We start from the raw sequence: 27,138 nt of genomic DNA, 5'->3' as shown, positions 1-27,138 counted from the left end.
AGCGTACACAGAGAACAACACCCACCTCACAGGCAGCAGGATGTAGGGACTTGTGCTCATTAACATAAAGTACTTCAAACCATTCACAGAAAAATGCAGTTAAAAGTATGAATTTAGGCCAGCGCAGCGGCTCAATAGGCTAATCCTCCGCCTTGCGGCGCCGACACCCTTGGTTCTAGTCCTGGTTGGGGCACCGGATTCTGTCCTGGTCGCCCCCCTTCCAGGCCAGCTCTCTGCTGTGGCCCGGGAGTGCAGTGGTGGATGGCCCAAGTGCTTGGGCCCTGCACCCCATGGGAGACCAGGAGAAGCACCTGGCTCCTGCCATTGGATCAGCACGGTGCGCCGGCCGCAGCGCGCCTGCCGCGGCGGCCATTGGAGGGTGAACCAACGGCAAAAGGAAGACCTTTCTCTCTGTCTCTCTCTCTATCCACTCTGCCTGTCAAAAAAAAAAAAAAAAAAAAAAAAAAAAAAAAACAAACAAACAAAAAAAAACAAAAACAAAAAACAAAACGAAACAAAAAAAAAACTTTGGAATCCATTTAGTTTTCTCATAATATGCATTTTCATCAACTACAAAGGAATTTTCTGCCTCAAAATAAACTCATAGTTTTACTTCCACTTTCTGCAGTTCCCTGCAATGTTGGAAACTCTGCAGAGAGCTTCGCAGCTGAGAACCCAGGCCTTGGGTCAAGCCTGCCTCTGCTGTGCGAGCTGCTTCAGTCTGCAGATCCACAAACAGGGGGCCAGGCTCAGCCCCAGCCCCCTGCGTCCTTGCCAGGAACAGTGGAGGGAGTCCAGGGCGCAGGCTCGGCAGCCCCGCTCTCTCCCGACCGCATTTCCTTCACTCCCACACACCCACCTTCTCATCTCACCAACTCCGACCCCAGGACGAGCCTTCAGATCAGTAGCGCCACAGTTAGACTTTGCAGCGTGGCGTCACAAATGAGCCCGGGAAACAGGGGCAAGTGCCACGCACACACATGCACACACACGGACCCATCCACTACCTGAACTCTAGGACACCATTCCAAATAGCCTCAGAAAGTCTAAAAGTCATTTTGCTTTAATATAAAATCACACAAAGAGGGTCACGTGGGCTGAGTCAAATATTCGCGGAGCGTCAGTGACGTTGCCCCTGGAATGTCCACAGCGCTCCCCGCTCCCGTCTGCGGCACGGTCACCACCAGCGTCCTCTGCGGAACTCACAGGGCAGGAGGTAGCCCCGGCGCTCTCCCCCGACCTCCTGCGCCAGCTACAGCTTGCAGGGCATCCAGTTGTGCAGCCGGGGAGCAGGCGGGCTGGGAGAACCTCATCTTCCGCCGCAGACCGCCCGAGAGGAAGCAAGGGGGCGGGCACAGTGTGTGCTGACGGCACCCAGAGCTGGGTCCACAAGGCATCCTGCTGGCCGTCTTCTCCAGGCGGGCAGCTGTGGCCTGGGTCATGGCCTTCGACTTAGATCTGCTTCCCGGACCGGAAAGAGAACCTGGGCGGAGAGCGAGGGGCAGAGTGAGCAGAGGGAACAAGCATGGGGCGCACACACCCCTGCGAAACCTGGCGGTGTCAGGATTCTTTCAGGGCGCGTCACGGGCCGGCGACGTGCTGAGCGTTCCCTTCTACCGGCTTACGTGGAGGCTGCACCAGTTCTGCAGTGAGTACGATGAGCAGCCCCCGTTTCGCGGAGGAGCACTTGCAGGCTGGGAGGCTAAGGCAACAGGAGCTGGGCCTGAGCGCTTTAGCCGCTGTGCCATACCCATAGCTGGTGTTCCGGTTTGTGTTTTGTTTCTAAACTTAGGGGGTTCCACGTGGAGGAGGTGGCGATTTCTCCGTGGGACCTCCAGCTGCAAAGCAGACCTTTGCGGTCTAGGTCTGGGGTAAAACAGATGAAACACAGAGGCACCCCCCAGGCCGGACCCCACACTTGGCATTGGCTCCCCGGCAGGGGCACAGGGCTGGCAAGGTCAAATCCAGCGGTAGGGCTGTGGGCTCTGCTTCCCGCCAGAAACCAACCACCAGCACCCCCAGAAGCTGGTCCTGTGTGTGACGCAGGCATCGGGCACCCCCCTCCCAGCCAGTCCCTGGGAAGCTGGGGAGCTGTCCTCCACGCCCCCACCATCTGCCATATTTGAGTCATCACAACTCAAATATGTCCCCCCCCCCCCCCGCTTCTCATCTCCTCCACTGCCATCTGCCAGTCCAGGCCACCACGAGGAGTGGGTGCGGCCACCCCCCTGCGCCCCGCTGCGATGCGTTCTCGGGGCAGCGAGGAGCTGGCTCAGTCATTCCTCGGCTCGAACCCTGCCAGGGGCCCCCACCGTCCTCAGGATGAAGACGAAACTCCCTCCGCGCGTGGCCTGCTGCGCTGCAAGTCATCCTCTCGTTCTTTCACGCTCTGCGCGAGCCCAGCTCGCTGCCGGGACCACGGACACAGGCCTCGCACTCGTCAAGCCCCTGAACAGTTCATCTGTGCCACATCCGATTCAGGCTCTCATGAAATGAGCCCAAGAGCTCCCCCAGAAGGAGGCAAGACGAAACCAGAGGCCACGGGGGTGCGTGTGCCACACAGAGCTAACACACTCTGTGGGACACCCACATCCTGCGTCAGGGTGCCTGGGTTCGATTCTCACGCCAGCTCCCAGCTCCAGCTTCCGGCTGATGCACCCCTGGAGAGGCAGCAGGTGTGGGAGACCCAGACTGAGTTCCGGGCTCCCGATGTCCGCCTGGCCCAGCCCCAGCTGCTGCAAGCATTTGGGGAGGGAATCAGCAGATGGAGGAACTCTGCCTGCCCCTCTGCATTTCACAGCCAAAAAAGCAGGATCTGAAGGAATGAGGGGTCCACAGTGGTGCCTGCTCGTGTGGGCAGATTAAAGGGAAACCGGCCCCCCCGGGACAGGAGGGGCTCTCGGCACATCCCAAGCCAGGCTGAGACCCCCTTGCTCTCTCTGGAGATTCTGAGCTGACTCCATCTCTCGGGCATCCACAGGTCAGCAGGAAACTTTGGACTCCACGGAGCACAAGACTCGGGACACCTGCCCTTGGAGCCAGACGAGGCTTGTGTCCCAGTCCCTACCGCTGGCCGGCCGCGTGGCCCTCACAAGTTGCCAGTCCTCTGACTCGGCTTCCCCATCGCAAAATGGGCTCCTTAAGTGGGGACTAATTTTTTTTTAAATGTTTATTATTTTTTCATTTTATTTGAAAGGCAGAGACACAGAGAGCTCTTCCATCCGCCAACGCCTGTGACAGCCGGGGCTGGGCCAGGCCAGGGCCAGGAATTCCATCTGGGTCTCCCACGTGGGTAGCAAGGACCCAGGTACCTGAGCCACTGCCCGCTGCTTCCTGGGATGTGCACGAGCAGGAAGCTGGGACCGGGACCAGGGTGTGGCATTCCCAGTGGCACCTGTGCCAAAGCGGGGGATTACCTGTTCTCTCCCAGTCCTACTGCAGCCCATCAGATGGAAACCTACGGCCTGGACACACCACTGGGAAGAAGCCAGCTCTTTCCCAACTGCCTTGGCCGGCCCGGGGAGGACTGACCACTCTCTGCCAGGCACACACTTGGCCTCATTCCCTTGTGTGCTCTCCAGGGGCAGCTGCTACTGGGGTGCAGGCGTCCTCCCGTGCCCTCCCCTGGGCCTGCCCCTCACAAGGAAGGCCTGGGTCAGTCCCAGGAAGGGGACAGAGCAGAAAGCCCAGTCTCGCTCCGAGCCCAGGCCCTTTCCAAACCTGCAGGCAGATCCTTGGATGTCCTGGCCTTCTGGACCGGAGGGAAGAGAGGTGATGGATTATCCCCCTTCAACGCCAGTCATCACTGCTACTGTCTAAGTTTTGTAAGACTGTTTCTGTCTGGTCATTGTTGTTATATCATAGGGAAGAAGCTGAGTGTGGAAGCCAGATGTCCTGGGGTTCAAATCCCAGCTTCAGTATTTACTCTGTGTAACCATGGGCACATTACCGCTCTGCATCCACGTATCCATCTGTGACACGGGGACAGTAACAGTCCCTGCCTCTTCTCAGAGGGAACTACACGCTGGGACCCCTCAGTGGATGCCTGAAGCCACAGCACACCTAGGCTGAACCTCCACCTTTTCTCTCCAAGGAAGCTTCTCTTTAGCACATCTGAGTCGCCAGCCTCTAGGGTCGACAGGGAGTACAAGGGTCACCAGAGCAGAGGCACCCCCATCGCTCTGATACCAAGATGGCTCCAGGTCACTCCCAGGTGGGCAGTGGACGCGGCGAGGATACACTGGACGGAGCGTGACAGCACGAGACTTCATCGCGCTCTTCAGAACAGCGCTCTCCCAGGTACTGCTTCTGGACCGTGGGTGACCGTGGGTGACCGTGGACAGCAAACCGTGCAGAGCGCACCTGTGGCTAAGTGGGCACTGCTGTATGTCCAGTGCCGAGCCTGCTGCCTGGCAGCTGCCATTCTCACCCCGCGCTGGCGCTGCGTTTCGGGCCAGCTGCCGGAGCCCCGCCTCCTCCCACCGCCCCGCAGTGACCGTCTGGTGGCCGCGGGTGCAGCGGGGGACTTACAGTTTCCGCATGATGGTCTTCTCCTCCTTGCTACTGCTGGCGCCAGGAGTCACGGCATCCTTCCCCCTTCTCCGTCCTGGGCTTTCTCGTGCTGGCATCAGGCCACTGGGGAGAGGGGGTGTGTGTGTGTGAACAGGCGTCCTGTCTGCCCCCGGAAGGCGAAGGCCTGGCTGTCGTCACATCAGTGGCTTCAGGGCTGGAGCCAGTGGGATTCTGACGCAGACACTGAGGGGCTTCCCTGCACCTGGGCAGCGCTGAAGCCTCCTCGTCCTCCTGTGTAAACTGCAGGCCGGTACAAGCGTCCCGACCCACGGCCTAGCGATGGGACCGCGGACAAACTCGCTGACTTAGGCCCTGGTTTCCCAACCTGTAGGATGCGCATGCCGGGGGCACCTGCCTCCTAGGGCTGGGTCAGTAAAGGATCTAACATGTGACAGATACATGGCACTTCAAACGTCTGTGGGAAAATGGAATTAAAAGGTTAAGCTTATCTCGGTGCAAGAATAATTGTTGAAATCCACAGAAGCGAGCATTTGGCCTAGCATTTAAGATGCTGGTAGGGGCCGGCGCTATGGCACAGTGGGTAGAGATGCCATCTGCGATGCCTGCATCCCATATGAGAGCCGGTTTCTGTCCCGACTGCTCAGCTGCTGATCCAACTCCAAGATAACGGCCTCCAACAAGCAGCAGAAGATGGCCCAAGTGCTTAGACCCCTGCCACCCACGTGGGAGACCCAGATGAAGCTCCTGGCTTCAGCCTGGCCCAGCGCTGGCTGTTGTGGTTATCTGGGGAGTGAATCAGTGGATGGAAGATCTCTGTCTCTCCCTGTCTCTGGGTAACTCTTTTACATAAATAAATCTTAAAAAAAAAAAAAGGATGCTAATACAGACCCCCTCCAAGTCTGGATTAGAGGACCTGGGTTCAAGTCTCAGTTCCACTCCTACTCCAGCTTCCTGCTCACGTGCACCCTGGGAGGCAGCAGGTGATGGCCCAAGTGGTTGGGGCCTGCCGCCCATGTGGGAGACCAGACTGAGTTCCTGGCTTCTGTCTGGCCCAGCCCTAGCTGCCGTAACATCTGGAGTGTGAACTGGCAGATGGAAGCTCTCTCTGTCTCCACCTCTCAACACACAGACACACACAGAAATCCAAGCACACATCTCCCATGACTTTGCTGAAGCCCCTCCACACGCATGGATTTCAAAATGTTGTGCACCGAATAAGTACCTCTTAATTCCATGTTCCACAAACTCTGAGCTGCCCCCAAGGTGTGAAGCCACCTCCTGCGCCAGGGTAGTCTGTGGTCTGAGCAAGACAGCCGTCTTCCTCACACCATTCACAGTCCTGTGGGGACGGAACCGGCAGCCCACGAGGAAAGAAGTAAAATGAACATGCGCACCGGCGGCCAGATGGTGGCACCGTGGGTCAGGTCACACTGGGGTGTGGCCCAAGGACAGCCTGAGGACGACCCTGGGCTTGAGGTCTGCAAGCTCCCAGAGGCTGTTCCCTCACTCACTCCACTGCGGTCACCAGGGCTGAGTTCCGGCAGATTCGGAGGAGGCTCAACTGAGACACAGGTGACGAGGAAACGAGAGAGCCGGCAGGGCGCCACGTGCCATCCCGACCCTGACGCCTTGGTTCCAATATTGCTTAAAAATATTCCTTTCAAGCCGGTGCCGCGGCTCACTAGGCTAATCCTCCGCCTGCGGCGCCGGCACCCCAGGTTCTAGTCCTGGTTGGGGCGCCGGATTCTGTCCTGGTTGCTCCTCTTCCAGGCCAGCTCTCTGCTGTGTCCCGGGAGTGCAGTGGAGGATGGCCCAAGTGCTTGGGCCCTGCACCCCATGGGAGACCAGGAGAAGCACCTGGCTCCTGGTTTCAGATCAATGCAGCGTACCGGCTGCAGCACTGGCCGTAGCAGCCATTTGGGGGGTGAACCAACGGAAGGAAGACCTTTCTTTCTGTCTCTCTCTCACTGTCCACTCTGCCTGTCAAAAAAAATTTCTTTCTTTTCTTTTGCAGCCATTTGGGGAACAAACCAGTGTATGGATTCTCATTCTCTCTCTCTCTCTCCCTCTCTCCAACTCTGCCTTTCAAATAAATAAATAAAATAAATAAATAAATAAATCTTTAACAAAGATTAGTGGAAACAAAAAGCCTCCCTCTTGTGTTGCAGCCCCATTTCCACCAGACTTCTGTCACCAGCAACCAACAGCAGACACGGCCCTATTGGTTCAGTCCCGCGCTCAGCTCCTGTGCCACGAGGCCCATGGTGACTCGATGCCCGCGGCAGGTCCCCTGCACCGTGCCCCTCAAACTTGCAGGCTGCTGCCCTAACTCTACTTACGCTCCCGGGATGGGCCTCAGGGATTCACTCAGGGTTAGAAGAGGCTGTGAGAAGGGAGCCCAGAGCCTGTGAGGACACAGGTGACGGCACTGGCCCACCAGGAAGAGGGCCCTCACCATAAGCCAACGGTGCTGGCACCGCGACCCAGGACTTCCACGGAGCCACACAGCCTTGGTCAGTGCGAGCATTAGGGGCAGGGTTCATCCTCTGCCCTCCGTCTTCATTAAAGGGCTTTGCAAAAAGCGGGTTCTTATTGTTGGATGTTATTATTTATGCTTTGTTATGCATTCATCATAATAATGTTAATATTATTCTATAAGAGGCATCACCTAAAAAGTCCCTTTGGGGGCCGGCGCTGTGGTGTAGCAGGTAAAGCCACCACCTGCAGCGCTGGCATCCCCTGTGGGTGCTGGTTCCAGTCCTGGCTGCTCCGTCTCTAATCCAGCTCCCTGCTGACGGCCTGGGAAAAGCAGTGTCAGATGGTCTAAATCCTGCACCTGTGCACCCACGTGGGAGACCCGGAAGAAGCTCCTGGATCCTGGTTTCCGCCTAGCCCAGCTCTAGGCACTATGGCCATTCGGGGAGTAAATCGTAGATGGAAGCTCTCTCTCTCTCTCCCTTTCTCTCTCTAACTCTACCTTTCAAACAAATAACTAAATCTTAAAAAAATAATAAAACAAGCAGAAAATCAGATGGATCCTATCATCTTTCGATTAACACTTTCCAATGATTTCTGGTTACATGGACAAAAAGTCAAGGCTCTTGCTTTCCAAGTTCTATCAGGTTGGGCCTCCTCCTCCTCTTCTTCTTCTTCTTTTTTTTTTTTTTTACTTGACAGATAGAGTTAGACAGCGAGAGACAGAGACAGAGAGAAAGGTCTTCCTTCCATTGGTTCACTCCCCAAATGGCTGCCATGGCCAGCGCGCTGCGCCAATCCGAAGCCAGGAGCCAGGTGCTTCTTCCTGGTCTCCCAGCAGGTGCAGGGCCCAAGCACTTGGGCCATCCTCCACTGCCTTCCCAGGACACAGCAGAGAGCTGGACTGGAAGAGGAGCAGCCAGGACTAGAACCCGGCGCCCATATGGGATGCCAGCGCTGCAGGCGGAAGATTAGCCAAGTGAGCCACAGTGCCGGCCCTTTTTTTTTTTTTTTAAAGTTATTTATTTATTTGAGAGATAGACAGCAAGAGACAGAGAGAAAGGTCTTCCATCCACTTGTTCACTCCCAAATGACTGCAATGGCTGAAGCTGGGCTGATTCAAAGCCAGGAGCCAGGAACTTCTTCCTGGTCTCCCATGCAAGCACAGGGGCCCAAGCACTTGGGCCATCTTCTACTGCTTTCCCAGGCCACAGCAGGGAGCTGGATCAGAAGAGGAGCAGCCGGGATACAAACCAGTGCTCATATGGAATGCCAGGGTCACAGATAGAAGCTTAGTCCACTAGCCCACTATGCCACAGCGCTGGCCTTTTAAGTCGGGCCTCTTTAAGTTGGCCAAACTGGTTCCCACTGCAGAATCCTTTGAGCGTTCTACTCCCTACCCAGCCTCTTCTTCCTCACTCACCTGAGAGGGGTCTTCCCTGGCCACTGACTCTGAAGAGGGCTCCTGTCCCCTCCACTTTCTTGTCATCTCCTTTTCTTTTTTTTTTTTCTTTCTTTTTTTTTTTTTTGACAGGCAGAGTGGACAGTGAGAGAGAGAGACAGAGAGAAAGGTCTTCCTTTGCCGTTGGTTCACCCTCCAATGGCTGCCGCGGCCGGCGCACCATGCTGATCCAAAGCTGGGAGCCAGGTGCTTCTCCTGATCTCCCATGAGGGTGCAGGGCCCAAGGCCCTGGGCCATCCTCCACTGCACTCCTGGGCCACAGCAGAGAGCTGGCCTGGAAGAGGGGCAACCGTTTTTTTTTTTATTTTTTTTAAAGTTTGAGAGACACAGAGACAGAGAGGAGAAACTGAGAGCTCTCATTCCTTGGTTTAGCCCCTAAACACCTGCGATGGCTGGGGCTTGGCCACGCTGAAGCCGGGAGCCCGGAATCCCATCCAGGTTTCCCACATAAATGGCAAAGACCCAAGTACTTGAGCCATTCAGGGTCTGCATTAGCAGGAAGCTGGATGGGCAGCGGAGGGGGGACTCGAACTCAAGCACTCTGATACTGGATGAGGCACCTGCCCCTTGTTTCACACTTTATGGCACCTGCCACTGTGGTTTCCGGCTTCCTTGTCCATCACCTGTCTCCCCTGGCAGAATGCAAAGAGATTCACTCTCTCTCGTTCACTGCTCTGTGCCAACTGCTCGGCACGTGTCTGGCATACAGCAGGTCTCCAGGAAACTGGCTGAGAGGCTGCCTAACCTTAGCTATCGCGGCCACTGGGGAGTGAGCCAGCAGACTGAAGATCTCTCTCCCTTTCTGTAACTCTCCTTTCAAATGAATAAATCTTAAAAGGAAACTGGCTGAAGGCCGCTAGAAGACCCCTGGGCCGCTAGAACAGCCCGGGCCGCGCAGTGCCCCAGGCGGAGCCCGGGCCCCAGAGCCCACCTCTTGTAGCACTGCAGCTCCTCCTGCACCACCAGCAGCTGCGACTTGAGCTTGTTGCGCTCCTGCAACACGTCCCGCAGCTCCTGCAGGGTGAAGCGGGGCCGGTTGGGATCCGTCAGGTCGACCACCATTTTGTCCGGTCCCAGGGGCACCTGGAAGAAAAGACGGCGCTTACAGGGAGGAGCTCTCCTTGTCTGGCTCCCAGACCCTGCGCGCTGAGACGTTGCCCGCTGGGAAGTGCTCGGTGGATGGAAAAGCAGTCACAATTCTGAAACCGTGACTCCCTGGAGGACGGCCGATTCCAGGGCTGGGCCGGACAGAGTGCAGACCAGCAGGGACCCGGCTGCCGCGCGAGGCGTGGAAAAGGATCCCAACCACACAGTTTGAGGGAGCTCCTGCTGGGCACAGGGAGAGCAATTTGAGTGCTGAATGGACAATCACAGGAATGGGTGCTACTACATCAAAGGACAGGAGAATTCAGGAGTCCGTACCTAGAATATCAAGAGGGGCAGGTGCTCGTCCCCGCATTAATACACCTGCGCGCGCAGGCACCGCGGCTCACTAGGCTAATCCTCCGCCTTGTGGCGCCGACACCCTTGGTTCTAGTCCTGGTCGGGGTGCCGGATTCTGTCCCGGTTGCCCCTCTTCCAGGCCAGCTCTCTGCTGTGGCCCGGGAGTGCAGTGGAGGATGGCCCAAGTGCTTGGGGCCTGCACCCCATGGGAGACCAGGAGAAGCACCTGGCTCCTGGCTCCTGCCATCGGATCAGCGCGGGGCACCGGCCGCAGCGCGCCGGCCGTGGTGGCCATTGGAGGGTGAACCAACAGCAAAGGAAGACCTTTCTCTCTGTCTCTCTCTCACTGTCTACTCTGCCTGTCAAAAAAAAAAAAAAAAAAAACAAACAAACAAAAAAAACAAAAAAAACAAAAAACACCTGCGCTCCGCATCAGAGTCCGGGCTTCAACACCCAGCTCCCGCCGCTGTGCACCCTGGGAGACAGCAGGCGAGGACTCGAGAAGTTGGGTCTGTGCCACGCACACGGGAGACAGACATCCAGTTCCTGGCTCTAGGCTTCAGTCCTGGACATCGTGGGCATTTGTATAGTGAATCAGTGGACGGGAGTTCTTTCTTTCTGTCTGGTCTCTGTCTCTGCTTCTCAAAAAAAGGTTTTTTAAAAATTACATATATTTTGGCCGGCGCCGCGGCTCACTAGGCTAATCCTCCACCTTGCAGCACTGGCACACCGGGTTCTAGTCCCAGTCGGGGCGCCGGATTCTGTCCTGGTTGCCCCTCTTCCAGGCCAGCTCTCTGCTGTGGCCCGGGAGTGCAGTGGAGGATGGCCCAGGTGCTTGGGCCCTGCACCCCATGGGAGACCAGGAGAAGCACCTGGCTCCTGCCATTGGATCAGCGTGGTGTGCAGGCCGCGGTGGCCATTGGAGGGTGAACCAGCGGAAGGAAGACCTTTCTGTCTCTCTCTCACTGTCCACTCTGTCAAAAAAATAAATAAAATAAAATAAATAAAAATAAAACCGCAGGTGAAGCTTGCTGGGAAACGGGATATTTCACGCAGCTTATCAACGACAGAGGGAAGAAAGGCACCTGTCAGTGCAGAATCCTGCAGACAGCAGGAGGTGGTGACCGACAGCCTGTGCCTCATGGTGGGCTGCTCGCTGGGCAGGGACCAGCTCAGCCTCGCCACCAGGGGCCACGAAGCACCCAGCGAACCAGCCGCCGCTGCGCTCAGAACTGTGGAGACCACGGACGCCGACGCAGAGCTGCCAGACGACACCCGAGAGTGCCGAGTGCCGTGTGACCCAGATTCCATCCCACGTCCGAAAAAAGAAGGGCTGAAAAGAACGATGCTTTACGTGGGCGCTGGGCGAATTAGACCTTCGTGTTCAGACACCTTTTTCCTCTGCGCTTGATCACTTATTTATTTACTTACTTATTTATTTGACAGGCAGAGTAGACAGTGAGAGAGAGACAGACAGACAGAGAGAGACAGAGAGAAAGAGAGAAAGGTCTTCCCTTGCCATTCGTTCACCCCCCAAATGGCCGCTAAGGCCGGCGCACTGTGCCGATCCAAAGCCAGGAGCCAGGTGCCTCTTTCTGGTCTCCCACACAGGTGCAGGGCCCAAGTACCTGGGCCATCCTCCACTGCACTCCCTGGCCACAGCAGAGAGCTGGCCTGGAAGAGGGGCAACCGGGACAGAATCCAGCGCCCCAACCAGGACTAGAACCCGGGGTGCCGGCGCCACAGGTGGAGGATTAGCCTAGCGAGCTGCGGCATTGGCCCACTTATTTTTTTTTTTTTAATATTTATTTATTTATTCGAAAGGCAGAGTTACAGAGAGGCAGAGGCAGAGAGGTCTTCAATCCACGGGTTCACTCCCCAAATGGCTGCAACAGCTGGAGCTCTGCAGATCTGAAGCCGGGAGCTTCTGCCAAGTCTCCCACACAGGTGCAAGGACCTAAGCTGTTGGGCCATCCTCTGCTGCTTTCCCAGGCCATAGGAGGGAGCTGGATGTGAAGAGGAGCAGCCGGGTCTCACACTGGCAACCGCATGGGATGCCAGCACTACAGGCAGCGGCCTCACCTGCCACGCCACAGTGCCGGCCCCAGATCACATATTGTAGCTCTTTATTGGATACTCTGACGTCTTTAGAGGCAGAGGGTTAAAATGGCTGCAACGCACTCTCAAATGCTTGAGCAAACACGGGGTGAGCAATATGTAGATGTGATTCTTCCATATATGTGGACAGACCCATGTTTGTCTACATGGGGGCTCTTCAAGAAGTTCACGGCTGTCGCTCCCCCTCTCGCGGAGGAACGACACGGGACCCTGCGCTGTTCTCTTTGCCGGGGTTTGCTGCCGGCCCTCCACCTCCGCGGAGGGGCGGCACCCCCCACCGCTTTCCCCACTTCCGCGGAGGAGCGGCACACCGCCGGCCGGCTCTCAGGGGTTCCTCAGATGTTTCCCTCAAATGTTCCTGGTGCGTGTTGTCTCTCTCCTCCTTTATAGTCCTCTTCCACCAATCCCAACTCTGCTACCCACACGCCGAGCACGCTGCTCTCCCCCAATCAGGAGCAGGATCAGCTCCTGCAGTTTATCAGTCGAATTGGCGAGGCAGCTGTGTAGAGGTTGTTTGCGCTCTCTCTCAGCGCCATATTGTGGGAGAGCAGATGCACAGAATAAGTCTTAGTTCCAGTAACTTAGTCTAGTCTCAGTTGCTCCCCACAACGGCAATGAACATCATCTGATTTACTTAAATTTATCTGAGAGGCAGAGAGATGGAGTGCCCATCCACTGGCTCACTCCACAGATGCCCACAAGAGCTACACTGGGCTGGGGGCTGAAGCCAGGAGCTGTGAACTCAACCCAGGTCTCCCGCACGAGTGGCTGGAACACGCCGCTTCCCAAGGCTGCATCAGTGGGAAGCTGGCGTCAGGCGTGGAGCCAGCGCTGGGACCTGCGGGCTCGGAAGGGGGATGCCGGCGTCTCAGTGAGTCCTGACTGCTGGGCCCAATGTCTGCCCTGAGCATCTTTTACTTCTGTTCTCCAAGAACCTTCTGAAACCCCCGAGGACACACACAGCTGGGTACCACTCACGCCTGAGTTGAGGCCACTGATCTTGCAACTCTTGCTTCCTCCAGTTTGAAGCTCTTTCTCTTTCTTTCTTTCTTTCTTTCTTTCTTTTTTTTTTTTTTTGGACAGAGAGAGAGAGAAAGGTCTTCCTTTTGCCGTTGGTTCACCCTCCAATGGCCGCCATGGCTGGCGTGCTGGGGCCGGCGCACTGCGCTGATCCGAAGACAGAAGCCAGGTGCTTCTCCTGGTCTCCCATGGGGTACAGGGCCCAAGCACTTGGGCCATCCTCCGCTGCACTCCCTGGCCACAGCAGAGAGCTGGCCTGGAAGAGGGGCAACCAGGACAGAATCTGGCGCCCCGACCGGGACTAGAACCCGGTGTGCCGGCGCCGCAAGGCAGAGGATTAGCCTAGTGAGCCACGGCACCGGCCGAAGCTTTTTCAAGTTCAAGTTGAAATAAAGCAAACATTTGAGAGCAACCTTAATGTCCATTATTGGAAGTCTAGTTACGGCACAGCTAGACTCTGGAATGTTCTACAGGTGGGAGTGAGAATAAGGCCTGCTGTCAAGAGAAGTGCGATGGTGAGTGAGTGCGCTTCACCCAGCAGACGGGGAAGATCAGCACATCTGCAGACGCCTGGGGGGGGGGGGGGGCGGGCTGGTGAGGCAGCAGGGGAAGGTTTCCCACATCAAGGTGGTGGCTTCAGTCCCCGCACGCGCTTCTGATCCAGCTGCCAGTCAGTGCCCCTGGGAGCAGCAGATGGCTGGCGTACGTGGGTTCCTGCCACCCAGGTGGGAGACCCAGATAGAGTTCTGGGCTCCCGCCTTCAGCCTGGCCCAGCTCTGGCGATTGCAGGCATTTGGGGAAATGAGATGGGAGATCGATCGATCGATCGATCGCTCTCTCTCTCTCTCTTCCTCTATCGCTCTGCCTTTCAAATAAGTAAAAATAAGCTTAAAAAAAAAAAAAGACAATGCATTGTATTGTGAAGGTTACGGAGAAACAGGGACTTTATGCTGATAACTGGGGGACAAGTCTGGGTCTCGGTAACCTCTCTGGAGTGCAATTGGGCAACACAAGTCCTTATCAAAATGTCAAACACACCTTCTGGACACAACGAGGGCCCACTTCCTCCAGACGCTGGCCTCTTCCAGGCCCAGTGGCATGCATCAGGGTTATTCATTAATGCGTGTGACAAGAGGGAATGATTGGCAAAGAAACGTCTTTTGATAGGTTAGTTGAAGCAGAAATTATCAACCTTTGCTGGTGGCTGGGCACCCCCTGGCAGCCCGGCAAAGCCCAAGGGGGCCCCTGCTCAGAACAGCGTCTTGAAATGAATAAAATAAAATAAAATGCAATAAAATAAAATAAAATGTGCAGGGGGCGGGGCCCTGACGCTGTGGCGTAGCAGGTAAAGCTGCCGCCTGCAGCGCTGGCATCCCAGAAGGACGCCGGTTCAAGTCCCGGCTGCTCCTCTTCTGATCCAGCTCCATGCTAATGCACCTAGGAAAGCAGTGGAGGATGGCCCAAGTCCTTGGGTCCCTGCACCCCTGCGGGAGACCCAGAAGCAGCACCTGGCTCCTGGCTTCAGATCAGTGCAGCTCCCACCGTTGTGGCCATCTGGGGAGTGAACCAGCGGAAGGAAGGCCTTTCTCTGTCTCTCTCTCTCTCTCTCTGTGACTCTACCTCTCAAGTAAATAAACAAAACCTTCAATAAAAAACATACACCGAACACAAAGTTCTGAGATATGTGCTACATGGGACACGATGTGACACGGATGCGACTCCGCTGCTGACACTCCAGGCTCTGCTCACGTCACCAGGGCATGTTCTTCATCCTCATACTTGGAGAAACGGAAAAATTTCATTTGGAGGTTGGTGAGAAGAAGTCTGTAATTTCTGCCCCATGATAGTTCACGGGCCTCTGAATTAGAATCACCTTCCCTGGGTGAACCCACGGACACCAAGTTGAAAACCCCAAGAGCGAACAAAGAGTAACACTGAACAATGAAATTTCCAAGAGCCATTACAAACCAAGGAAGTTTTCACATCCCAGTTTGGTTCAACTTTTGAGCTGTGTTGGAGGAAAATAAGGGAGAGGCAGAACAGTGTCTATTACAATGCCATCTGTGTGAAAAATGGGAAATAGTCGTATTTGTTATTTCTGCTTAAAGAGCCTTTGGAAGGATACATAAGAAATCGATCATTTAAATTCTGTAAGGATGGGGAACTTGGTGGCTTGGGCAGAGAGAGATAGGGTGGGTAATTTTCAAAGCAAAAACCCCTTTTGAACTTATTCTTTTTTAGTTTATTTTTTAAGATTTATTTATTTATTTGAAAGGCAGAGCATGAGAGAGAGAGAGAGATCTTCTATTTGCTGGTTCTTTTCCCCAAGAGCCAGGGCTGGGCCAGGTTGAAGCCAGTAGCAAGGAGCTCCATATGGGTCTCCCACGTGGGTGCAGGGGTCCAAGCACCTGGGCCATCTCCCGCTGCCTTCCCAGGCACACTGGGAACTGCACTGGAAGTGGAGCAGCCGGGACTTGAACCGTGTCACTCAGATATGGGAAGTGAATGTCCCAAAGGTGATGTAACCACTAAGCCACACGTCTGCTCCTGAGAGACAGGTATCACCTCACACTCATCAGGAGGGGCCCTGTCCAAAGAACAGAAAACAAAACAAAACAAAACAAAACAACCCACGAAGAACAGAAAACAACCACAGCCCTGGGCACTCGCCCGGGAGTGCAGGTGGCGGGGCCGCCATGGAAAGGAAGTGTGGCCTCCTCCCACCAGGAAACAGAACTCCTCCTTGATCCAGACGTCCCACTGCTTCCCATGGCCCCAAAGCACCGAGAGCACGGACATGAAGAGACACTTCTCGGGAGAACCGTGTTCAGGCAGGGCCGTTCCTAAAGGCCAAGGGGGGAAGCAAGCCCAGCACCCTGGGCTCCCAGCACAGGACAAGAGGCGAGACCTGGTCTCAAGGCCGGCGGGCCATTACTCAGCCCTACCAGGGAGGGGATTCGGACACATGCCACAGCACGGATGGGCTCTGGAGGACCTATGTCAGGTAAACAGGCCAGTGCCAGCTGGACAACGATCCCACGACCACATCTCTGTGTTAAATTCTTAAAGACGCCAAGCAGAGCTCAGGGACCGGCACTATGGCACCGTGGGTTAAGACGCCACCCCGAGGACGGCGAATCCGCTTCCGATCCAGCTCCCTGCTAATGCGCCTGAGAAGGCAGCAGAGGACGACCCAGGAGCTTGGGTTTCTGCCAAGGATGGAGTTCCTGGCTCCTGGCATCAGGCCCGCCCAGCCCAGGCCACCGTGGCCACTTGGGATGTGAACCAGTGGATGGAAGACCTTTCGTTCTCTCCCTCTCTTTGAAAAAAGAAAGGCAGAGCTCAGCTGTGCGCACCTGCTTTCAGAATGCCCTGGGACGGCTGCCGGCCAGCCTCACTCTGAGACGCCCAGATGCAGACTCCGCTGTATCGATGGATTTTACCCTTGTGTGGATTTTGTCTCCACGCCAAAGCAGCTGTGAACCTGACTGGGGGACACGCAATGAAGGTGCAGTGGGTGCTTCCCTTCTGTGTGTACGCCACTGAGGTGGTGAGAGTCGACTGGTGGGAAAGAGCTGAACACCTTCGTGTGGTATGATTTTAAAAATTCAGCTTTGTATCTCAGTAGAATGTGTGGTGAAGCAATGGTGGTTGATTAAAAGAAGAAAGTAAAATATAGAGGCTGGAGGGGCTGCGGGAGGCGGAGAAGCTGGGAGTTGCTATTCAATGGCTACAGTTTCAGTTTTAAGAGAAGTAAAGGTTCTGGGGATGATGGTAGTGATCCCAGCACAGCACAACACAACGAGAATGTCCTGGGCCTGTGGCCCCTGCATTCCACATGGGCGCCGGTTCGAGTCCAGGCTCCCTGCTAATGTGCCTGGGAAAGCAGAGGAAGATGGCCCAAGTCCTTAGGCCCTTGCACCCATGTGGGAGACCAGGAAGAAGCTCCTGGCTCCTGGCTTCTGCCTGGCCCAGAGCTGGCTGTTCTGGCCATTTGGGGAGTGAACCAGTGGATGGAAGACTGCTGAACTGTGCACACACCAGCGGCTGAGATGGCGAAGCTCACATGAGATGCATTTTACCACAGCCAGAAAAGAGAGCGCAACAGAGAACGAGGTGTGTGTTCACTGACCTTCCTTCTCTTTAACTCGTGCTGTCTTCAGACCGCAGTTTGGGGAGAAAATGTGCCACCTCATCCGCTGCCTCCCACAGGAAATGACCAGGCCCCGGGCAGACCACACAGGAAATGACCCGGCGACCGGGCCCCAAGGGCTGCCTCCACCTCCTCCTGCCAGGGCACCGGGGCGAGGGTGGCGCTGGACGCAGCCGCACCTTCCTGGACAAGCATTCAACTTCTGTGGCCTCTGCAAAGCCAGGCTGCTAGCCATGAGCCTCGGGCACCCCACAGGACAGATGCCGCAGCAGAAGCCCACCCACGAGTACCAGTGTCGGCCTGACTCGGGGCAGCCCCTGAGGACGCCCACGCTCCCCTGGGACACTCAGGGACCCCACTCCTGTTCTCTGCCGCCTCTCACGCCCACTAATGGGTCTGCACCTCTCCTGCTGGGTGGCAGTCCACGAGGGTAGTGGCCTTGTCCAGCTCACCTGCATGCCCCGTGCCTGGCCTACGGCAGCTCCCTCACCAAACACCAGCACAACAGACAGGGCCCAATGTCACGGAGCAGTGAAGGCAGAATCTGAGTTCACACCCTGACCCCCGTTTTCCCAGCAGTAAGTCCTCATGCAAATTAACAGTCACCAAAGCACAGTGAGTTCAGCAATGGGGTGGGTTGAAGCGACACAGTCCACGTCCGGGAGCTGCTCAGAATCCCCACCTGTGACTAAGAGATCAGTGAAACTCACAAGGTGTTACAATTCAGAAGAAAAACCACAACAGCCTGCTGCAGTCCTGGCTGCTCTGCTTCCGATGCAGCTCTCTGCTGATGAGCCCGGGAAGCAAAGATGGGTGAGTGCTTGGGCCGGCCCCGCAGCTGTGAGCGTTTGTGGAGTGAACCAGTGGATGAAAGATCTCTCTCTCTCTCTTTCTCTCTGGAATTCTGGCTTTCAAATAAATAAATCTTTTTTTTTTTTTTTTTTTTGAAAGGCAGAGTGGACAGTGAGAGAGAGAGACAGAGAGAAAGGTCTTTGTTTTTTGTTGGTTCACCCCTCAATGACCGCTGAGGCCTGCACACCACGCTGATCTGAAGCCAGGAGCCAGGTGCCTCTCCTGGTCCCATGCGGGTGCAGGGCCCAAGCACCTGGGCCATCCTCCACTGCACTCCCTGGCCACAGCAGAGAGCTGGCCTGGAAGAGGAGCGACCGGGACAGAATCCAGCGCCCCGACCGGGACCGGAACCCGGTGTGCCGGCACTGCAGATGGAGGATTAGCCTATTGTGCCACAGGGCTGGCCAAATAAATAAATCTTTAAAAAAACAAAAAACAAAACTGGGGCCAGCACTGTGGTATAGGGGGTAAAGCCTCTACCTGCAGTGCTGGCATCCCATAGGGCACCGGTTCTAGTCCCGGCTGCTCCACTTCCAATCCAGCTCTCTGCTGTGGCCTGGGAAAGCAGTGAAGATGGCCCAAGTGCTTGGGTCCCCGCACCTGTGTGGGAGACCTGAAAGAAGCTCCTGGCATTGGCCTGGCACAGCCATTTGGGGGGCTGAGCCAGCGGGTGCAAGACCTCTCTCTCCATCTCGCTTTCATTTTGTCTGTAACTCTATCTTTCAAATAAATAAGTCCTTATTTATTTATTTATTTTTAAAAAGGAAGTGGAGCAGCCAGGACTGGGACAGGCACCCATATGGGGTGTGGGCGTCGCCCCACTACACGTCGCCCACTGGCCCCAGCTTGCTGGCTCTTGACACACTTCATACACCGGTACAACCACATCTGCAGATACGGAAGTTTCTAGCTGTCCATCAAGTGCCCGCTTGCTCCTTCCCCTCCCCCCTTCTCTAAAGATTATTTTGCCGGCTCTGAAATTTTCTATGAATGTATGGGTAGTTTCTCCTTTGTGCCTGGCTTCTGTATGTCAATGTAACATCCGGGAGATCCCCCCATACCGCACCCGTACTCCCTTCTTTTCTTAAGAAAAATCAAAACATGTATGGGCGAGAGCGAACACCTTCCTAAATCCCTCAGACACCCAGGGCTGGCCCAGAAACTGAATCCAGGACTCCCAAGCGGGCGGCAGGAGCCATCACCACTGCCTCCCGGGTCTGCAGGAACTGGGGGAGCTGGGAACCGAACGCAGGCACCGGAGGGAGGGCCCGCGGCGGCTTACCCGCAAGCCCGCACCCTCAGGGCTCCCCTTGCGTTTCGTTGCCTGCAGCACTCCGCTGCAGGTGTGTGCACGCGCACACACGCACCCTACACACCTGCTCTGTGGCCACGGGCACGCGAAGGTCTCCAGGTCAAAGGTTCTCAGCGTGCAATGTGTCCGCATCCCCCGGACTTGCAGGCGGCGCGGACCTCGGACCCCCGACCTGGGACGCTCAGTCTGTTCTGGGTGGCCCGACCACCGGCGGGGGACGCTTCTGAGGGTCTCTGGCCAGGAAGGAAAAGGAGCGCCCCACCCCACCCCACCCCGCGCAACCCCCGGCCCACTCACCTCCCCGCGAACCGGGGGCAGCTCCCGGCGCAGCCCGGCCACCTCCGCCCGCAGGCTGTCCCGCTCCAGGCGCAGCGCCTCCGCCGTCAGATTGCCCTCGCTCACCAGCGCCTCCAGCAACTCCAGGACGCGCACGATTTTGAACTGCAACTGCGTCACCCGGGGGTCGCTGCCCAGGGCCATCAGCTCGCGGCCCACCACGTAGGAGATGTCGTACACGTCCTCCGCGGTCAGCTGCGAGGGGCTCTTCCCCAGCGCCCCCTCGGGCCCGGCCTCGTCCCCCTCGCCGTCCTCCTCTTCCTCGTCGCGCACTGGGGGCTCCTCCATGGCCGCCCGCCCGCCCGGACCCCCGCGGCCTCCGGCGCTGCGCTCCGCTCGCCTGCCAGACTCCGACTTCCTCCAGGCACCGAAAACTTTCCGCGGGGCGGAGACCCTGCCCGCCAATCGGCGCGGCCCGGGGGTGGGTCCGCGCGGGGCGCCGCTCGGGCCGGACGCTGGGCGCGCGGCGGCGTGCGCCCCACGGCGCGGTCCGGAGCGCGCGGGACGCGGGCGCGGCGGGGAGCCGAGCGCGGACTACGGCGGCCGCCCCCGCCCCGCGCCCCGCGAGCCTCGCGCGGTGCGGGGAAGCCGCGTTTCCACGGCGACGCGGGCGGAGTTTCCACGCCCTCTTGCGCGCGCAGGCTTTCCAGCCGTGCGGTTTGCTGCCCCGCGACTACAGGTCCGGGTTTCTGGTGCAGGGCTATTTTCTGAGCGCAAGGAGGGGGTGCGCGAAGCTCCCGGGCTTGGGACCCCCGGGCCAGGGTCAGCAGCCCCAGGGTGCGGCCGCCGTGGGCCGGGTTCCCCCACGTATCTCACGCCGTGACCGTGGCGAGCCCCCGGGCCTCAGTGTACGGCTCTGTAGAATGGGGGCAGCGAGGAACCTGGGAGGTGACCGGATCGTGCGTGTGGTCTGCCAAGCACTTAGAAGCAGCCGGCGCCGACCCGAGCCTTCATCGTTTGCTTCCTCCAGCCTGGGGGGCTGCGGGTGTGCGCCGCAGAGGAGGAAGCAGAGGCGGCGTGGCTGGCAGAACCCGGGTTCTTCAGGTGCGACTGGAGTTTGTCGTAGGCAGAAAGCTCAGCCCCGGGGCGCGTCTGTCCCCGCTTCCTTCCTGGGAGGCGCACGGGGTTTTCTCCACACCCAGGTTCTGGGGGCACAGTGGAGATGGTCCAAGGACAGGTTCTGAGGGCGCAGTGGAGATGGTCCAAGGACAGGTTCTGGGGGCGCAGTGGAGATGGTCCAAGGATTAAACAAAACCAAAAGCAACGTGGACAAACCAAACACACAGCTTTCAGGGCAGACAGCACTGAGATAAAGTGTGAATGTCAGCCTAGGTCAGTGTGTGTCCACCAGTGGACCGTGACCCAGCCAGGTGTGAGTGTCACCCCAGGTCAGTGTGTGTCCACCAGTGGACCGTGACCCAGCCAGGTGTGAGTGTCACCCTAGGTCAGTGTGTGTCCATCAGTGGACCGTGACCCAGCCAGGTGTGAGTGTCACCCCAGGTCAGTGTGTGTCCATCAGCGGACCGTGACCCAGCTGAGTGTGAGTGTCACCCTAGGTCAGTGTGTGTCCATCAGTGGACCGTGACCCAGCCATCCAAAGGAAGGAAGGAATTAAATCCAACCCCCCACACACCCGCACGCCATCAAATGGCATTCAGTAAGGGCACCAAGACCACTCAGCGAGGGACGTATTTTCAGTAAATGATCCCGGGAACACTGGAGGTCCACATGCAAAAGAATGGAGTTGACCCTCACCTTATACAAACAAAACAAAACTTAAAATGAATCAGATCAGGATGTAAGAACTAAGAAGACCTCGGGGAGACGCTTTGTGATGTGAGATTCGACAGCGAGTCCAGGGATTGACTCCGAAAGCACAGGCAGCGAAAGAAGAGTAGATCCAGGTGGTTGGGGCGCTGGGTGGGGCGCCTGCACCCTGCACCTGGGTGCCCGAGTTCAAGCCCCGGCTCCGGATTCTGGCTTCCTGCTGATGCGCACCCCGAGAGGCAGCAGGAAGTGACTAAACAGCTTGGGTCCCTGCTAACCACTAGGAAACCGGATGAATTCCTGAATCCTGGCCCAGCCAGATATCTGGGGAGTTAGCCAGTACATCATAATCTCTCTCTCTCTTACTCTGCCTTTCAAAGAAATATACTTTAAAATCAACCTGTGGGATAGGATAAAATATTGCAAATTGTATCTGACATAAACATAGCATAAAGAACTACAACTCAACAACACATTGCAAATAATCCTATTAAAAATGGACAAAGGGCTTAGGTAGAAATTTCACCAAAGATGTACAAATGGCTAACAAGCATAAGAAAAGATGCTCAACACCTCTCATCATTGGGCAAACACAAATCAAAACTGATATGAGGAGGTGCCAGCGCTATGGCGTAGTGGGTAAAGCCATCGCCTATAGTGCTGGCATCCCATACGGACGCTGGTTCTAGTCTTGGCTGCTCCACTTCCGATCCAGCTCTCTGCTATGGCCTGGGAAAGCACTGGAAGATGGCCCAAGTCCTTGGGCCCCTGCACCCATGTGGGAGACCCAGAGGAGGCTCCTGGCTCCTGGCTCCGGATCAGCGCAGCTCTGGCTGTGACAGCCAATTGGGAAGTGAACCAGCGGATGGAAGACCTCTCTCTCTCTCTCTCTCCTCCTCCTCCTCCTCCTCCTCTCCTTCTCTCTGTATGTAACTCTGCCTTTCAGATAAATAAATCTTTTTAAAAAATCGGTATGACACACCACCTCGTGCCCATTTGGATGCTATGGTAGGAGCCAGTGTCTGGTTGGGACTGCGGTCCTGTGTCACACTGGAGGGCCTGGGGTTCTGTTCCCAGCTCCAGCTCCTGATGCCTGCCGCCCATGCGGGACACCGGGTTGTGTTCCTGACTCTGGCTTCCTTTGTGGTATTTGGGGAGTGTCTGTCTGTCATTGTCTACCTCTCGAATAAATAGGCTGAAAATGAAAAGAAAACACGCGTTAGGATGTGCACACTCTGGACCCTTATGCACTGCTGCATGGGACGTGACATGGTGGGACTGCGGCAAAAACAGCACAGAGGTTCTTCAAAATGTGCAAACAGAATTACAGCAAGACCCGGCAACACCACTTCTGGGTATGGAACCAGGAGGACTGGAGACATCTCTCAAGCGGATACGTGCACGCCTGTGCTCACAGCAGCACCATGCATAACACTGAGAGGTGGAGGCATCACGTGGCCACTGATGACAGGTGGAAACACAGAATGTGGCCTTCCCATGACAGGAATATGACTCAGCCTTGCAAAGGCAGGGGACTCTGACGTGGGCTCCAGGGGGGACAGACCTTGAAGGCACTGTTACGGGAAATGAGGCGGTCACAAGCACCATGCGGGGGGGCTTCCAGAAGTTCACGGAAAATGTGCATCACGAGAAAAAGTTCAGTGTGGATGTCAACATCCTCACGCCAAAACTTAAAAAAAGGTTTTATTTATTTATTTATTTATTTGAGAGGCAGTTACAGAGAGAGAGAGAGAGAGAGAGAGAGAGAGAGAGAGAGAGAGAAAGGTCTTATATCTGCTGGTTCACTCCCCGAATGGCCACAATGGCCAGAGCTGAGCTAATCTGAAGCCAGGAGCTTCTTCTGGGTCTCCTACACAGGTGCAGGGGCCCAAGGGCTTGGGCCATCCTCCACTGCTTTCCCAGGCCACAGCAGAGAGCTGGACTGGAAGTGGAGAAGGCAGGACGTGATCCGATGCCTGTATGGGATGCCGGCACTGCAGGTGGAAGGTGGAGGCTTAGCCTACTACACCACAGCATCGATTCCAACTTTTTTTTAAAGATTTTTATTTATTTGAAAGAGTTACACAGAGAGAGAAGGAGAGGCAGAGAGAAAGCGAGGCCTTCCATCTGGTTCACTCCTCTGTTGGCCACAATGGCTGAAGCTGTAATGATCCGAAGCCAGGATCCTGGAGCTTCTTTCAGGTCTCCCACACGGGTGCTACTGCTTTCCCAGGCCATAGCAGAGAGCTGGATTGGAAGTGGAGCAGCTGGGACCAGAACTGGTGCCCATGTGGGATGCCGGCACTGCAGACAGTGGCTTTACCCACTATGTCACAGCGTTGTCCCCCCCCCCTTTTTTTTAAAAAAAGGGAAAAGGGTTTATTGGTGGGGAAACCCAACAGACCAGAGGGAAGGGTCGAAGAAGGAAAAGAGGGATAAGGAGAGTGTAAGAGAGAGATCGAGAGAGAGTGAGACAGAGAGAGGTCAAGAGGGGTCGAGAGACAAAGAGAGAGATCGAGAGGTTTCTTATTTATTTATTTTTTTTTTTGACAGGCAGAGGACAGTGAGAGAGAGAGACAGAGAGAAAGGTCTTCCTTTGCCGTTGGTTCACCCTCCAATGGCCACCATGGCCGGCGCGCTGCAGCTGGCGCACCGTGCTGATCCAATGGCAGGAGCCCGGTGCTTATCCTGGTCTCCCAAGGGGTGCAGGGCCCAAGCACTTGGGCCATCCTCCACTGCACTCCCGGGCCACAGCAGAGAGCTGGCCTGGAAGAGGAGCAACCGGGACAAAATCTGGCGCCCCGACCAGGACTAGAACCCAGTGTGCCGGCGCCGCAAGGCGGAGGATCAGCCCAGTGAGCCGCGGCGCCAGCCTGTGGTTGTTTTGTTTTTAATAAGAAGCAGATGGAAGCACAGGCGCAGCTCCCATTTGCTGTTTCAGTCCCCGAATGCCTGCCACAGCAGGGCTTTGTAAGGCTGAAGCCAGGATCTGGGAACCCAAGCTGAGCCTACCACGTGGGTGGCAGGGACTCAGCTACTTGCACCATTGCCTGCTGGCTTGCAGAGAGCAAGTGAACAGGCCGGCAGGATCAGGAGCAAAGCCAGGCCCTGACCCAGGCTCTGGGGTGGGACACAGGCATCCTGGTCCATATCTTAACCACTCTGCCAAATGCGCACCCTGACTTCTCCTGTAATGCCACTTTTCCATGGGCTTTTTGAAGTTCTCTCGTATGATCCCCACCCTGTGATGTACCTAGAGTGGGCAAATCTATAGAGACAGAGGGCCTGGGGAGGGAGAATGGGGAGTTAGTGTTAAACAGAGGCACAGTCTCAGTGGGAAGCTGAGATATTCTGGAGATAGGTTGTACAATGTTTATCACCACTGAACTACACTCCTTTTTTACAAAAAGATTTATTTTATTCATTGGAAAGACAGAATTACAGAGAGATAAAAGAGAGAGAACTCCCATCTGCTGGTTCACTCCCAGCAAGTGGCCACAAGCACCAGGCTGGGCCAGGCTGCAGCCAGGAGCCAGGAGCTTCCTCCAGGTCTCCTGTGTGGGTGCAGGGGCCAAGCACTTGGGCCATCTTCTACTGCTTTCCCAATTGCATCAGCAAGGAACCAGGTTGAAAATGGAGCAGCCAGGACACAAACCGGTGCCCATATGGTATGCTGGCAGCAGCTTTACCTGTTCCACTACATGCCAGCCCCCTGAAGTATACTCTTTTTTTTTTTTTTTTTTTTTGACAGGCAGAGTGGAGGCAGAGTGGACAGTGAGAGAGACAGACAGAGAGAAAGGTCTTCCTTTGCCGTTGGTTCACCCTCCAATGGCCGCCGTGGCCGGCGCGCTGCTGCCGGTGCACTGCGCTGATCCAATGGCAGGAGCCAGGTGCTTCTCCTGGTCTCCCAAGGGGTGCAGGGCCCTAGCACTTGGGCCATCCTCCACTGCACTCCCTGGCCACAGCAGGGAGCTGGCCTGGAAGAGGGGCAACTGGGACAAAATCTGGCGCCCTGACCGGGACTAGAACCCGGTGTGCCGGCGCCGCAAGGCAGAGGATTAGCCCAATGAGCCGCGGCACCGGCTTGAAGTATACTCTTAAAAATGGTTAAGATGGCAATTTCCATGGTATGTGTATTTTTGCAGACGTTTTATAAGTGCACGAGAAACTCCCTGGAGTGTGCTCGACTCCGTGTGGGTGGAGGTTCCAGCAGAGCCAGGTGGGAACCTGTGGAACTGTACACTTGACACTGACAGGTCTCCTTTAGGGAAATTGTATCTCAATAAAGTGCTGGGGGACTGGCGCTGTGGCTCAGTGGTTAATCCTCTGCCTGCAGTGCCGGCATCCCATATGAGCACCGGTTCTAGTCCTGGCTGCTCCTCTTCCAATCCAGCTCTCTGCTATGGCTTGGGAAAGCAGCAGGAGATGGCCTAGAGGCTTGGGCCCCTGTACCCGTGTGGGAGACCCGGAAGAAGCTCCTGGCTCCTGGCTTCGGTTTGGCTCAGCTCCGACTATTGCACCCATTTGGGTAGTGAACCAGCGGATGGAAGACCTCTCTCTGTCTCTCCCTCTCACTGTCTGTAACTCTCTCTCTCAAACAAATAAATAAAATCTTTAAAAAATGAAGTGCCGGGGTGGAGGAGGAAGAAAAGAAGCGCCGACTCATGCCGTGATGTGGACCTGAACACGTCCGCCTGAGTCAGAGAAGCCGGTCCACAGGCCACAGGTGGTGTGACTCCACGTCTGAAAAGCCCAGGACAGGCAAATCCAGAGTCGGGGCAGCTTCATGTGCCCCTAGCCACATTCGGGGGCGGGAAAATGGGGTCTGCTACGAAGGACAGGGATTTTTGGTGATGAAAATGTGCTAAAATTGGGCTGTGGCGATGGTTGCCCAACTACGTGTGGATACTAAAAACCCCCATCCACACCCGCTACACAGGTTAATTTCACGGCAGGTGAATGTCTCAGCTGTTGGAGGGAAGTCCCCTCCCCAAACGGGGCCAAGGAGAGGGTCAAGTGTGCCGTTTCTTTTTAAACTTTATTTTCTCAGCCACCACGGCTGTGAGTCTTTTCTACACCGTGACCTCGTCGAAAGTTCTTCAGCTCTGAAATCTCCCCAGAAATTCACCCTGGAAGGTGCTCTGTTTCCCTCCTGCTTCACTCCCTGGCTGAGAAGGCAGGCCCCGGCGGCCAAGCCTTCCAAATGCCAACTAGTCTTCCTGCGAGCTGCTACGCTTTCGATCTGAGAATCAAATATTCTTTAAAAAAAAAAAGTTTATTGATGTATTTGAAAGAGTTACACAGACAGAGAGAGAGAGAGAAGTCTTCCATCCACTGGTTCACTCCTCAAATGGCCTCAATGGATGGAGCTGGGCCCATCTGAAGCCAGGAGCCAGGAGCTTCCTCCACGTCTCTTTTGTGGGTGCAGGAGCCCAAATACTTGGGCCATCTTCTGCTGCCTTCCCAGGCCGTTAGCAGGAAGCTGGATGGGAAGTGGAACAGCTGGGACTCAAATCAGCGCTCATATAGGATACCGGCGCCACAGGTGTTGGCTTTACCTGCTATGTCACAGTGCTGGCCCCGTAAAAATCAAATATTCCTTAGGTCACTCATTCATGATTCACTCAGCATCTGCTATGTTCAGAATCTGTGGCATCCAAAGGGACC

The 27,138-nt window shown here is 56.0% G+C and overlaps 1 protein-coding gene across 6 annotated transcripts; it reads right to left on the bottom strand.

Moving 5' to 3' along the window:
• Positions 1–1,045: 1,045 nt before the first annotated feature.
• On the bottom strand, positions 1,046–20,264 carry RILPL2 (Rab interacting lysosomal protein like 2). Of its 6 annotated transcripts, XM_089323011.1 has the most exons (5): positions 19,433–19,579; positions 9,577–9,796; positions 9,402–9,484; positions 4,531–4,635; positions 1,046–1,483 (listed from the first exon to the last, which is right to left on the bottom strand). In XM_089323011.1, the coding sequence occupies exons 1-5, from the start codon at positions 19,498–19,500 to the stop codon at positions 1,453–1,455; spliced, it is 507 nt and encodes a 168-aa protein (XP_089179137.1). In that variant the 5' UTR covers positions 19,501–19,579; the 3' UTR covers positions 1,046–1,452. The 6 variants fall into 6 exon arrangements, with proteins under 6 accessions (XP_089179137.1, XP_089179139.1, XP_051684845.2 ...); XM_089323013.1 differs by lacking the exons at positions 9,577–9,796; positions 19,433–19,579 and adding an exon at positions 19,771–20,264; XM_051828885.3 differs by lacking the exons at positions 9,577–9,796; positions 19,433–19,579 and adding an exon at positions 19,666–20,262.
• Positions 20,265–27,138: the final 6,874 nt, after the last annotated feature.

The sequence above is a fragment of the Oryctolagus cuniculus genome, chromosome 21, assembly GCF_051225735.1.
Source record: "Oryctolagus cuniculus isolate XC-2025 breed Fujian yellow rabbit chromosome 21, ASM5122573v1, whole genome shotgun sequence".
Lineage (NCBI taxonomy): Eukaryota > Metazoa > Chordata > Mammalia > Lagomorpha > Leporidae > Oryctolagus > Oryctolagus cuniculus.
This window is presented reverse-complemented; position numbering and strand designations above follow the sequence as displayed.

Bases quoted from the DNA above. Each gene is read 5' to 3' on its own strand.
- RILPL2 (XM_008251638.5), bottom strand. From the start codon at position 19,992: ATGGAGGAGCCCCCAGTGCGCGACGAGGAAGAGGAGGACGGCGAGGGG. The intron at 4,636-9,401 runs GTGGGCTCTGGG...CCCTCTCCCCAG, and splicing joins GAGCTGCAGTGCTACAAGAG to TGGCCTGATGCCAGCACGAG. The intron at 1,484-4,530 runs GTAAGTCCCCCG...CTCTCCGCCCAG, and splicing joins AAGACCATCATGCGGAAACT to GTTCTCTTTCCGGTCCGGGA.